Genomic DNA, 15105 nt, shown 5'->3' with positions numbered 1-15105 from the left:
TTGTGGTGAGACTGTTTTGTCTGCATGTTTTCCCAGTCATGAATTCATGAAAAATGTACAAGTTCTAATCTTAACTTCTCAAGACTGCACAAAAGTAATGAGTCATAAATCACCTGAAAGGTGTATTACAGTGTCAATCATATGTGTGCCAAATCTCATTCACTTAAGTTAACATCTAAACCCTGGTGCTAAGTAGTTTTCACATTTTAGCTCCCTTTGGCTTTATAATGGCTGAACTCCCACCAGCAAACTTTAATAACCATAACTTACTTTGTATTTATCCCTTGATTAATATATTTAGTACCACAGAAAGCTCTTTTTCTACAGTTTCTGATGACACCACATACCCCAAATGTCCAAAATGACACTTTGTGTACCCTTGCGGTAGTGAGTCACAAATATCCAAAATGGCTGTAGTTTCTGACTGTTTCCATGAAAATGACAAATGACCCGAGAAAAACACATTCTGATGCAGTTAAGTAGCAAGCTTAAACAAAGTATCACCTGTTTAATAATCACTTATTACTTATGATTTTACTGCACTGTCATCCACATTTTTAATTTGGGAGGCAACTGTGAGCAAAGGGAAAAAAGCTTCACAGGAACACAGTAGGAATACCGGACATGACTCCTGTGTTTGTCCAAGATGATCTCAACTGTCTACAAACTGCAGACCCGCAGGCTCCAGACTGGTTACCATGGTATCCAGCTTGGCACTCATCTCTGGTGACAGGTGGCGTTTCCAATCCCCAATCTCACCTGTAAAGTCATGTTATCCTACTGAAAATGAACTTTTTTTTTTAATCCACACAAAAAATCTCCCCCCTCTTCTCTTTCCCTTTTCTCCTATGGGACATTTCAGTGAAGCTAAGCATCTTTCCCTTCTAAATATAACGTTTGAAAATAACATCACTGTTACAAAAGCATAAATTCTGTAGGAATTTCTCATTTCATCTCTCATTTTTCGTTCTCTAACTATATATCTATTCACCAACATTATATATATATATATATATATATATATATATATATCCGATCCTTAAAACAAGATTTTTTGAGAGAGAAAATAAAACTTACTGATGACTTCCAACTGCTTTCTAGATCAGAGCATCCATTTCACCCCTGCACTGCGCATCAATCATATCTACTTTAATTTTCAAGCTGAAATCAAATCAAATTATGGTGCTTAGAACCTCGCCGATCACTGAGGCCATCTCAAGGCTATCGCTAGGTTAGCATCTACTTCATGTCAAGGGTAAAAAAAAGTACAACAGAAACTAGTCACTGCTTCAACCTTTCCACTCAATGTTTAAAAACCTTCCAGAGTTTAAAACATTCAAATCAGATTAAAATGTTCACTTCTTTTAGTAAGTCCATCAGCATCCACAGAACATCATGAAACAAAGTCTTGAGATAATCTGCTGTGTAATGTCTGTATCTAACATCATGCAGATCCCAGCAGTCAAGGATCATGTGTTTCATAATGAGAGGCTCCTCACAGGGAATACATCGAGGGGCCTCCTCCCCCATTAACAAATAAGAATGAATGAGGAAGAAAAGTATGCCCTGTGCACAGTCTGCAAATCACAGACTCCTCCTTTTGATTCTTCACAAGCGATGAGAGAGTCTCTTTTAGGTCTGGATGAATTTGAAAATTTTCAAGTTTAACCCTGTCTGCCAAGACAATACCTTTTTTTCCCTTTGAATTCATACAAACCCTTTCAAATGGACGGTCTGTGGGGGCAAGTGAGGGAGACAACTCACCACACCAAGCTAATTTAACCTTTTAGACTGCTGAACCATGGAGTAATGAAATTAGTGTGGCATGGGTTTGAAAGGCAGTTACTAATTCATGTTGCTTATAGCACAGCCAACCACAAAAAGGAGGGATTTGCTATTTACTTACTAGTTACAATAGTTTCACTAAGTCATTAATTTTGCTGAACAAAAGTAATTCAGTCCCAAAAGGGAGAGGATTGAATAAAGAGTGGTGACTAGACATCCTGACTATAACTCTATCTCATCTCAATGAGGTGACAGCCTTTCACTGACAAGCATACTCGTCAGCAACAGTGAAGGGGTTAAAAAAAGGACACAGTGAGACTGACCTTTCCGAAGGAACCGCCCTTCCTTCCAGATGCCCTTCATCCAGGAATAGTTGACGCTGTCATTGTCGCTCATGTTCTGAAAACTGCAGTGCTGCTCCAAATTCCTCAGCTGGGGTTCTGACAAGGTCTTGCCCAAAAACCGGGCCACCTCCCGAACAGTGCCACGGAAATCCTGAAGGGGTTGTTGGAGGGGTTGGGGGTGTGGGGGGGGGGGGGGGGGGTAGAGAAAAAGATGCTGATGATGGTTCACATCCAAGCAGACACTGTGACATAGCACTGTTTAATACTGTTGCTTATACTTATTGCCTTGTGTGCTGACAGAAAAAAAATCATTGGACAAATTCATTGTGTTGTTTCTCAGTCATAGTCCAGACGACCGCACAGGACCATATCAGGACTGCTCAATCAAATCAAATAAGTTCAACCAGTCAAGGGCCATTTCAAAGCTGAAAACCAAGTTCTTAAAATCAGTGGGTAAGAACACAAAATAATGTTAAATGATTAAGTTAAAATCACCTGCATACTTTTCAGCCAATGTAAAATCATCAAGTTAAAAAATATTGAGGAGGAAAAGAGGTCCGGATGACTTATATCCAAGTACATACCATGACTTGGAAAGCTGAAGCAAGTGTGTGAACCATAGAATTGAAATTTTGGAAAATATATTAAGCATATCTTCCGTTTTGACTCTTTCCCTCCCTCCCATCTCTCAAAAGATAGGCAAAGTGGGGAGACAATCAGTTCGATTAAAAATTACTGATATATATATATATATAAATACATATATCTGTGAAGATGGCCAAAATCCTAATATACATTGTACACATTTTAATTCAGATTTACCGTTTTACAGTTACTGTAATATGATGATAGTGCTGAATGTCTGTAATGCATTATGATTAATAAGCTGACCATGGTTCCTGATAAGTGATGACTGTTTACTGGGCTAGAATTTCCCCCAGATAACTTTTAGTTATTGGGGACGCAAGTAGAAAAAAAAATTCTACTTGTCCCCATCCCCAACCCACTCCCGGCCACATTTCTACCTGTCATCCCCATCTACAGACATGGTCAATCAAAAGAACTACCAGCATTGCGATGACAGTTCAGTAGACATGATTCATTATTATAAGTATTAAAGTAGCATGTATTACTCACTTAGCCGCAAGTTAGCGATGTTCCATTACCAACACTAAGACAAAGAAAAAAATCAAAAGCCACAGGGGTTCTGAAAGAGAATTTCAAGTCAGATCTATCGTTTATAATTCTGACGTAAATCAAACATACAACTACAAGTAAAATGATTTATACATAAACGGTACTCTGGGAGGAAAAAAGGTAAACAAAACCAAACCTTGTGCAGATCTTCATACGTGATGAAGAGGACGTTGTCTCTGTTCCTCTGCTCCCAGGCTTCCATGACATGCTTTGTCCATGGCCCATACAACACTGCAACACCACACACACCACCAGACAATTTCAGTTTCACTTTCAGTTTCAAGGAGTCAAAAAGCATGAACACAAGTCCATATATCAGAATACGCAATACCAGGTCTGGCCCTGAAGTCTACCCTAGGTTAGTGTAAAACATCAAATGAAACACAAATATTTAACAAATGTAAACAAATAGGCAAAAATACATTCAGATATTAATCAGGCAATGCTCCACTGCCTACATTACATCAGCCTGTCTGAATGCACTAGATAGTAGATTAGCTGTACCCACAAACCTGGTTGAAGAGTAGAACAAAACATATTTAATTGCTTTTTTTTTGCTTTTTTTTTTACATTCCTGTCACATTTATGATCCCCAATAATGTTTATAAAAAAACTGATAAAATAAAAAAGAAGAAAAGAAAGTTACTACCCAGTCAGTAATCTGTTGCTGAACAGGTCAACTTGGCTTATTCCTAACATGGCACTGGAGTGACAAAGGGACATGCATGAAGACAATGGATCAAATAGTATTTTCCAGAATTCTGCCTAATGTTATACTGGCCTACACAGGCTACAGGTAAATCCTCACAACTAGTGGCAGACCTTGTCTGATGCTGTAAGACTGCTAGTACTGCTGAAACCTGACAAATTGAATTTTAGGATAGGTTACTCTGCATGATCTGAAATCAAAGATTTCTCGGTGTATTACAAACCATTTCATGCCCTGGGATTCAGCAGGCTGGCAATCCCTGCCAACTACAGAGAAAAGTCCGCACCATACACAAATGTAGGTGCATATGTGTGCATGCATGCACTATTCATAATGTGAAAGGACTTAACTCTTCAGTCTTAGTGAATTGGGGTGTCAGTTATCTTATTTCCAAGAAATGACCTTGATCTGCTCTCTATACATATCTTTTTGTATGGCAGAGCTGTGATCCTATTGGTCTTTTGTTTTGTCTGGTCAGTGTGTTCTATGTTTTCAACAACATCCTAACAAATAAAATGATTTTTTTTTCTTTTCTTTTTTTGGGCATACAGGAAACAACAATTTGACTTTCATTGTTTCAAGCTCCATAATCACACACACAACATATACACTATACTCTTGTACATCAGCTTTCCTCCTCTTTACGACAACACTTCAGCATGATGTGTGAACACCACAAAATGAGCGCTCACCACAAAGTGAGTGCTCAAAAAACACAATACTAACCTTTGCCCTCAACAAAGAGCTCAGCAAAATCATGTGTGGTTCCAGTAAAGGTGAAATAATTTGTCATCTGTAGGAAGGAAAGTAACGATACCACTGTGTCCTTCGGATTACGAGCAATGTAGATAACCTGAAACCAGAAATATTCTTTGTAACAGATCAGTTTCAGCATCTATCACTCTCAGAAACTATCACTAGTAAGTAGTATCAATCAGTCAGTCTTCATTTTATCGAAACAAAGTTAAATGACCCACAGAAAACAAGGTAATTTTCTCTCAGACAAATGCCTCAAAGTCTTCACAGACCACTCCCCAAATCACAATGTCACAAAAACTGCAACAAGTGTGGAGCAGGTGAGCGAATCTGACTCGTCATCGAATCATCACTGAGAAGTTGACCTTCTATTGGCTCCAATATCCACCACCACCTGACCAAAAGAAAGAATACAACTACAGAATCTAGTCAGAATACCCTTTAACTTATGTCAACTACGTGACTTTAAGCAGCTTTTTGTTCAGACTCAGTGCTCTTTTTTCCAAATCAGAGACATACATGCCAGATGCTGCATTCTCTTCTTTTTCACTTTAAATTTAAATTGAAGATGCAGAAGAAAAAAAAAAGTGAAATTGAACAAAAGGGTTAGATTACAATCCTCACAGTCACAGTACTCAAGCTTACGAAAAGATTAAAGTGTAGACCTCCTCCAGTAACCAACATGACTGACACAACCTGAACCCTAGTGTAAGGGTCCACAAGTTCAAATGAGGTGAGTATCTCTCAGACAAATGCCTCAAAGTCTTCAGGAACCACTGGTATGACAAACACTGCCACAAAAACTGCAACATGTCTGACACACCAGTGAATCTGACTCGTCATCGTATCATCACTGAAAACTCCACCTCCAATTGATTATAATATATAGAGAGATTTCCATTGAGCTTCAGCACCCAGACCAAGCAATTCTGACAGTAGCAGTCAGTGCGACACTTTTGTACAGGTGGTGTGAAAAGCTCCGTTCGCCTTAATTTCAAAACAAATGCTCCCACAAAATCATTAAGTTCAGAGAGTAGTTTTCCTCTAAAAAAAAGTCTCTTTTATCGTTAAGTTCTACTTTTGTCTGTTGTCTATGACAACTGCAAAAACCAAAAGTGAAAGTCACAACCGGCAATTTTGGGGTTGCAGTCATCAGGCAGAATTTTGCAAAATTAACAATTTGTAGGTTGCAGTCAGAAATGTGTTTAACTATCCAAATAAATAAGTAATACCTGCAGTATATTGTTTTCCATTTCTAATTCTACCAAATATCAGCATAAAAAAAAACAAGATAAAACAAACAAACAATTTTAAAAGCAACAATCAAAGAAATGAAGGTCATAATACACGCGACTACTCTACTCCACATCTTTGGATATATTATGAGAACAACCTTCCAAATTTCCATGACTCACACATGATATATAAATAAAACAGGACACAAATAAAAAAAACTAAACAAAAGGGTTAGATTACAATCCTCACAGTACTTAAGCTTACGAAAAGATTAAAGTGTAGACCTCCTCCAGTAACCAACATGACTGACACAACCTGAACCCTAGTGTAAGGGTCCACAAGTTCAAATGAGGTGAGTATCTCTCAGACAAATGCCTCAAAGTCTTCAGGAACCACTGGTATGATAAACACTGCCACAAAAACTGCAACATGTCTGACACACCAGTGAATCTGACTCGTCATCGCATCATCACTGAAAACTCCACCTCCAACTGATAATTAATTTTCTGCTGAGTTTCAGGCCCCAAAACAAGCAATTCTGACAGCAGCAGTCAATGCTACACTTTTGTACAGGTTCAGTAGTGTTAAAACCTCGGTTTGCCATAATTTCAAAACAAATGGTCACATGAACTTATAAAGTTCAGAGAGTAGTTTTCCTCTGAACTCTTTCTTTTTCATCGTGAAATTCTACTTGTGTCTGTTGTCTACGGCAACAGCAAAAACCAAAAATAAATGGCACGACCAGCAATTTTTGGGTTGCAGCCCAGAGGCAGAATTTTGCATGATCAACAATTTGAAGATCACAGTCAGAAATGTGTATAACTATCAAAAACAAAAACAAAAAAAAAGTAATGATATAGTACATTATTTTCCATTTCTTGTTCTAGCAGATATCATCAGCATAAAAATCTGAAGATACCACAATAAAAAGGTGGTTGTTTTGGGGGGTTTTTTTAAGCAAAAAGCAAACTGTGAAAGTCATAAGCCATGATAAGGCACACAACTATTCCAGATCTTTGGATACCATCATATCACAACAGTTGGATTCAAAAAGCACGCTCTTTCAGACATAAATGACTCACATTTTATAAGTAAAATAAGATACAAATTATTGCAGAGGAAACAATAACAAATAAAAACAAAAGATTTAGATTACAATCCTCACACTTACTCAGTTACTGAATGAAAAGGTGTAAGTGTAGACCTCTAGTCACCAACATGACTGACACAACCTGAACCCTAGTGTAAGGGTCCACAAGTTCAAATGAGGTGAGTATCTCTCAGACAAATGCCTCAAAGTCTTCAGGAACCACTGGATTGACAAACACTGCCACAAAAACTGCAACATGTCTGACACACCAATGAATCTGACTCTTCATCGCATCATCACTGAAAACTCCACCTCCAATTGATTCTAACATTTATTTCTGTGGAGTTTCAGCCCCCAGACCAAACAATTCTGATAGCAACACTGCCAGCAGTCAATGCTACACTCTTGTACAGGTTTAGTGGTGTAAAAAGCTCGGTTTGCCATAATTTCAAAATGAATGCTCCCATGAACTTATGCAGTTCAGAGAGTAATTTTCCTCTAACTCTTTTTCGTAGTGAAGTTCTACTTGTGTCTGTTGTCTACGGCAACTGCAAAAACCAGAAGTAAAAGGCACAACTGGCAAATTTTGGGTTGCAGTCTTTTTTTTTTTTGCAGAATTTTGTAAGATCAAGAATTTGTAGGTCACAGTCAGAAATGTGTTTAACTGTCCAAATAATGCCAAAATACCTGCAATACATTATTTTCCATTTCTTATTCTACCAAATTAAAATATATATCATCAGCATAAAAACAAAAGATAAAACAGTTTTAAAAAACTTCTTTAAAAAAATAAAAAAGCAACAACTAAAAGCAAACAAACGAACATAAAGCACACCAGATGTCTGGATGTCATATCACTATCAGAACAGTGGGATCCAAGCACAACCCTTTCAAATATCAATGACTCACAGATGAGATAGTAAAATTGGATACAAATCATTGCAGAGGATAAAAAATACAAATAAAAACAAAGGGTTAGATTTCAATCCTTACAGTACTTTTGAAACTTATGAAAGGCTGTAGACATCCTCTAGTCACCAACATAACTGACACAACCTGAACCCTTTTCAGGTCCAAAGGTTCAAATGAGCTGAGTATCTCTCAGACAAATGCCTCAAAGTCTTCAGGAACCACTGGTATGACAAACAATGCCACAAAAACTGCAACATGTCTGACACACAAGTGAATCTGACTCGTCATCGCATCATTACTGAAAACTCCACCCAGTAAACAAATTTAAGTTATTTCTAATAAAAGCAGCATTACTATCAACAGCATTGACCTATTCAATGCCTATAAGTATAACTTAGTATAAGGCAACAGCTGATGTCCTGCACAAAGTATTGTCATACACTGTGTCAATAAGATGTCCACCGATGTCCTGTATCTATCAATTTTTCCTTCATTGGACTTGGAGTATGGTTCAATGAACAAAGACTCTGATCGGATAGATTAGTGTATGTGGATTATAAAAATACTACGAAAATTAGCATACATTAGATGGAAACCCTTTCTTCTCAATGATTTGCTTACTCAGGACTATGTGGAATGCGCATGAAACATGGGTTTGCCTCATGTGTAATAAAGGCAAGACAGTGGACACTGTCAGCAGACTGTCTACAACCAAAATAATTGGGGAAAACCACAGATTCAGAATTCACAGTCATTTTCCATCACACACACACAAAATTTACGTTCTTTCTTTTATCTCCTATAATTTTTGCGCTAGAATTAAAAAGAAAAAAACAACAACAAAAAACCTGAATCAACAAAATTCCTGCCAAAGGGAGAGCACTTGAGCAGGTTAAATCTAGTAAAAGTCAAAAGATAACTGAAAAACACATAATCACGCACATCAGTTAATGCCAGCCGAGACTACACATTGATTATTCATTGCAAGCTGAGATTTTAACTAATCTCAAAGGCTTTTAAAATTTTGTAATACTAATTATTCATGTAAATGAATATTAACGAGAAAATTTACTATTGACTGATCTAAACTGTAAAGTTAAAGCATACCTTTGGGCTCTTTTCTTCCAACTGTTTTGGCAGAAGTGAAAAGGGCACATGAGTTTTGATGAAACGAGGCGAATCCATCTTTGTTATTTCCCGATGGCCAGGAACTGGAAATTCCAGATAGGGGAATCTCTGTTCAATATTTGTGGCTTTGGCTTTCTCGAAGTCGCAATCATTACAGATCAGATACACTATCTCCTGTGTCCATGTGGTCCCTGCAATGCAGTCATGAAACTTAATCAGTCACTTAGTTTTTATTGTATACATGTCACACTTTTTTGTCACACTTTTTTTCTACTAAGGAATAGCTTGTTTAGATTTAAATATTTCATGCTGGCTATTACTTCCAAACCCCAACAATTGACTGATGGATTATCAAGGTTCCCTTCGATGCTGCCCAATGAAAGTCCACACTTTTCCATAAGCACAAAGCCAAACAATCCAAAAAAAAGTCATATGCATGCATCACTTTATCAGTTTTTTAAAGCATTGTTTAAAAATATATGAGTAGACTCTTTGCTGAATGGTACTGGTCAAATGTTTTATCAAAATTCCAAGAGTATTCTAGAGCCTGCAGGGTAAAACATTTTTCAGATATTTCTAGCCCTGCAAGTGGAATATGATTCATTTTTCCAAGATTTTTCCAGACTTCCCTAACTCTGTTGTCTGTATGAACCCTGGATTAAAGAAATTAGAATTAAACAGATCCCGCAAGTATCATCCCTTTAGACAGAAAGGGAATTGCAGTACACATAACTGTACACAGACACACTGAAGTCAGTGTGTATGTATATATATATATATATATATATATATATACATACATATATATATATATACTTCTCACTCAGTCGTTCTTTGCAACAAAATTTTTAAAAAATGCATGACTAAGTATCTTGTTAGGGCAAGTGCAAATTGAAACATTTTAAAACTAATAAAATTGCTAACTCAGTAACTGTGATGACTGACATACATGCAGTAACTGTGATGACCGACATACATGCACTAAGTGACAATCACTTCTGCAGCAATAAACTTAAAAAGAAACATGAGAAAATGTACAACAGAATGAGTTCTGCTTACAATGCATGGATGTTTACTCCACCAGTCACACACATGACACAAAGGAGTTGAGGGAAAGAAATGTGGATACAGCCAGAAAAATATTAAAATTCAATATGCCCAGTATATTTCATAATCATAGCATCTAATTTATAGGCTAAGTAATAAAGTAACATAATAAACATGAAACATAACATTGTTTTACATTTTCATAGGTGAAATAATAAACCTAAAAGGAACCAAACAGATCACAGCAGAATTCTGTGTTTTCATGACTATAGAGGTGCATCACTTGGTCTGTGCTCTCAAAGTTGATTGACTCTTTCAAAGTTCTGAGCAAACAAGGCAGTCGAGAGAGGCAGAAGTGCTCAGGCTTCTTTCTTCAGCTTTTTGCTTCATATTTTGTTTCCTTATTCAAGTTATTGTGCATCACTGCATATATGATGGCACTTCATTGTTAATTGTACAAAGCTTGGTTGTGGCAATGGAGGCTATTAACTGAAGAAATGGAGGACAGCACATGTTTGCTGCTTTTGTCTGTGTCGATTGCTCTCGATATTGAGAACATGTAAGAAGTGCAAACGCAAGATCCAAGATGACTGTGTAACTCTCCAGAGGTCAATTAACCAGGTGTTCCAAAAATAATTCATACTGTCATAAGTGCCTCCAGGTGAAAATGCTAATGCAGGCTATCAAGAAAGCAAACTGGACCTGAACTAGCTAAAAGGACGATTAAAATGTCAAAATGTCATAAGATGTGCAACAGAAGCATAAAAATGATAAAGCTGTCGCATGGATAATACCACTTATCCAGCAGCTAACATCATCCTATTTTATATTTGTGTGCAGCTGCTGACCCTTAACAAGTTGAGTTCAGTGCTTTGTTCTTTTCATATATGTAAAAGATTTAGAAAGGTGTCGTGAAAATAGGTCTGCTAATTCATGTCACAGCTCTGCATACTTTACAAACTTCTGTTCATATCATGACATGTGATGTTCACTTGCTGCTTGACAGGATTTTGTGACACTGACAGTGACACAAAAAAATCATACTAGGCTACTGGTGTTTCAGAACCTTGTTTATCACTGGACTCAGCAAGCATTCTGTAAACTTATGTTTAAATTCAAAATCAAGCCAAGTAAGAACTTAAAATCAATTTCTTACCAGCTTTTGGAAAGCTGACAACCCAAACATCATCTGGTCGAACTTCAAAGAAAGGAATGTCATTTACAATTGTATCAGTCAACACTGATGGCAATGAGTAGCCCCTGTAACGGCATATCACTCGGTTACGTCTTCCACAATGGGGAACCTCGATTTCCTCAATCCCTCTAGCTCGCTTTCTGAAGCGGCCATAGAACCTGAAGCCCACAGCCGTCAACAGTACTGCACCGACCGCTGCAGAAACGTATGTGGCTATCATTAAATTCTTCGTTCGTCTTGCATCTTGCCTGGTGGAATATTGCACATGCTGAAATTTTCCTTTGTAAGAATTCGCAACATTCGGCGTCGAGCGTCGATTTGAAAAAATCGAAGATGGCATTCGCGTGAGGCTAAGTCTATTTCCAGCCAGTTGCCCATGAATATTTTGACTTTGAAGGCAGTTGCAAAATTGGGTTCTTGAATTTGGTAGCAAAGTGTTTTTCAACACCCAAAGATCACTGTTAAGCTTTCTGTGCTGAAAAATAAAATGGTGCCAACGCGATGAAAACCATGCCATCACGACCGACCGCCTCAAGCAAAGCTGCTCAACAGATTCGTCTTAATACACCAAACTGACTGAACAGTGAAAAGGGATGGAAGACTTTAACTTGGCGAGGGGAACAGTTACTTCCCCTGACTATCTCAAGACCAGAGTATGTGTCTTACAACCAAAATATGCTGGTTTTTCATTAACGTAACACATAGTTGAAGTGATATTGCCATGAACATTTGATGTGACCCAATCTCAGTGAATTTGGACTCACGTCAATGGATTATGTTACTTTAATTATGATACAGTTGAAGCTGATGAGCCAATGTGCAAGGTCTTCTTGCAAGGTCAACAAAGTCATCTGCACTCAGAAGGCCGCCATTTTCCTCCCACAATGCAACAGTGAAAACGAATATTACCGTAATTATGGCAGAGAGCGCAGAGAGTTGTTGTTTCGTGTTCGTGATTTAACTGATTTGGACCCGTTGTTTAGTCTTACACTTTCATCAGGTGGTTGATTGAGACTTTGCGCGTCATTTCTTACATACATTAAACACACGAAGTCGTTCGAATCGGTCCCAGAATGTAGGATACCTGTGCATTAAGAGAGGAAATAACTAATTCGTGTTGTAAAATATTCTGACCAAATTTGGTTAATAAACATAGGAATGTGGATTTTTGATGACCAAAGCACATGAAGGAACTGCAGGCATTTTATTCAGTATATGACGTGCGGATACGCTCACGTGGCTAGTTGGTTCTGTGGTGTAGTGGTTATCACGTCTGCTTTACACGCAGAAGGTCGCGAGTTCGAACCTCGCCAGAACCTCTTTTTTTTTTTTCTTCCTTCCTCTTTATTCATTTCATATGTTCGTTGTTTTATTCATCCTTTATTTCCCCTTAACATTCGAGCTGAGTCAAGTCATGTCAAGTCAAAAATGTTCTTTATTGAGAGTAAAAGAATAAGCCTGTACAGCTTTTTTTCATCTTGCCCTCAGAAAAAAAGAAAAGACATGAAAACAGAAGAAAAGAGGGAGGGGGGTAGGAAGAGTATAACATGAAAAATCAAGCGCGATAAGACACACAAATTCTGTGGTGAAAAACAGTATACGGACAATTAGCAAAGGAACATAATTATATATATCAAGTGATGTCGAAACAGTTATACATACGAAAGCAGCCGGCATCCGTGCATCATTGACAAAGATAGTTTGGAAGAGAGGCAGTGAGAACGAGATCGAGACTGAAGACAGACAGACAGAACTAGTAATAAAGTACAAGTTCAGAAAGGGACTCGGAGGAAAGAAGGTTGGAGTCAGATGACAGAGAGAAAGTAACAAACAGACGGATACACAACAGATAGACAGGGATATCAGAGGCAAGGCTAATCACGACAAAACATATAACTGAAGCCCACCAGACTCGGGACCGATTTAATTATTTTAAAGGAAAATTTATTGACATGTTTTACTGAGACCTGTCTCTGAAAAAGCTGTCAGAGATTTTATTCTTAAATCTCCAAGTAAGAACTGTGACCTTGATCCGTTGCCCACTATCCTTTTGGAATTATGTCTTGATGACCTTCTCCCCTTGATCACCAGAATTATTAATCATTCTCTAGAGTCAGGCATTGTTGATGATTGTCTTAAACTGGCCATTGTCACCCCTCTTTTGAAAAAGCACAATTTGGACACAAATCACCTAAAGAACTATAGACTTGTCTCTAATCTTTCTTTCATTTCTAAAATCATTGAAAAAGTTGTGTTACATCAGCTCCACGAACAGCTTGATGAAAACGGCCTGCTTGAAACTTGTCAGTCAGCTTATCGGAAAAGCCATAGCACAGAAACAGCCCTTCTTTCGGTCACAGATAGTCTCCTCTCAAACACAGACAAAAGACTTACATCTGTAGTGGCATTTTTAGATCTGTCAGCGGCATTTGATACAACTGACCACCAAATTCTTATCAATCGTCTTAGCACTACCTTTGGCATTAAATCTACTGCTTTAAAATGGTTTTCTTCATGTCTTTCAAATCGTCAACTCAAGGTTAAAGTAAAATATAGCACCTATAAAGTCATTCCTCTTGTGTTTGGTGTCCATCAGGGATCGGCAGTCTTAGGGCCTATCTTGTTCACTTTGTACACTCAACCTTTGTCTGACATCTTCAAAAGGCACTCATTTGGTTACCATAAATATACAGATGACACAGAATTACAAAAAGCCGCTCCACCATCTGATTTTAAAACAGTCATTACTGAATTGGAAGCTGGTGTAACTGATGTAAAAGAAGTGGGTGGACAAAAACAAGCTAAAGCTCAATGAAGACAAAACCGAACTCTTAGCCGTAGGAGACCTAGCTCGTCATAAGGCAGCAGAAAAGGACCCAGTTACGTTTGGCCCTGCTTCAGTAGCATTTCAAACATCAGCCAAATACTTGGGTGTATATCTCGATCAAACCTTGACTATGAACGACCAAATTTCATTCTTGTGTCGCTCATGTAATTTTCATCTCCGAAGGCTAGCTTCAGTCAGACCATACATAACAGAAAAAAATATGGCCTAGTTTCCTCATTTTTCCTGTCCAGACTGGATTACTGCAATTCCACTCAGTCTTGCGGGTTTACGGGCCATCTTCCTCTATCAACAGATTACAGAAAATTCAGAACAATGCTGCACGACTGGTTCTCGCCAAAAAGAAATCTGATCATGTTACACCTCTGCTGAATCGGTTACACTGGCTTCCAGCTGAGTCTCGCATTCACAATAAGTTAGCAACACTTGCCTTCAAACATTTTGACAAGTCTCTTCCATTGCATCTCTCCTCTGTATTGGAAACATTTGAACCGCACAGAACATTAAGATCCAGTTCTGAAAAGCTGCTTAAAGTTACAAGGACTAATCTGAAATGCGCTGGAAATAAGTCTTTCAGAGCTCATGTTCCCCAAGTGTGGAACTCTACCTTCATCTCTTAGAAATGCCTCTGATCTACATTCCTTTAAGTCAGATCTGAGAACTTACCTTTTCCATAAGCATTAATTTTTGTTCTGGGTGGAATGGTTAAACCAAGGTATGCTTGTTGGCAAGTATCTTTGTGCTAGTATTTTTGTAGTCCTGTTTTGATGCATTGCGTATTTTATGTAGTTTCGGTCTTAGATGTGATGTCATTTTTTCTATCTGGTTATTTTTAATGGGCATGTGCGTGCGTGTGACGGT

At 37.9% G+C, this 15105-nt stretch overlaps 1 protein-coding gene and 1 non-coding gene across 2 annotated transcripts; one reads left to right on the top strand and one right to left on the bottom strand.

Annotated features, from left to right (window-relative positions):
- Positions 1-620: 620 nt before the first annotated feature.
- Positions 621-11934, bottom strand: LOC143282879 (sulfotransferase 1C4-like). The gene is made up of 6 exons (XM_076588752.1): positions 11361-11934; positions 9137-9348; positions 4762-4888; positions 3463-3557; positions 2109-2280; positions 621-759 (listed from the first exon to the last, which is right to left on the bottom strand). Exons 1-6 carry the CDS (start codon positions 11914-11916, stop codon positions 653-655), a joined length of 1269 nt encoding a protein of 422 aa, XP_076444867.1. The 5' UTR covers positions 11917-11934; the 3' UTR covers positions 621-652.
- A 711-nt stretch (positions 11935-12645) lies between these two features.
- On the top strand, positions 12646-12718 carry Trnav-uac (transfer RNA valine (anticodon UAC)). The gene has a single exon. It is a non-coding gene; the product is annotated as a tRNA-Val (tRNA).
- The last annotated feature ends 2387 nt before the right edge of the window (positions 12719-15105 follow it).

The sequence above is a fragment of the Babylonia areolata genome, chromosome 6 (assembly GCF_041734735.1).
Source record: "Babylonia areolata isolate BAREFJ2019XMU chromosome 6, ASM4173473v1, whole genome shotgun sequence".
In the NCBI taxonomy this organism is placed as follows: domain Eukaryota; kingdom Metazoa; phylum Mollusca; class Gastropoda; order Neogastropoda; family Buccinidae; genus Babylonia; species Babylonia areolata.
Note: the sequence above shows the minus strand (reverse complement) of the source record. Positions and strands in the feature narration are given on the sequence as shown.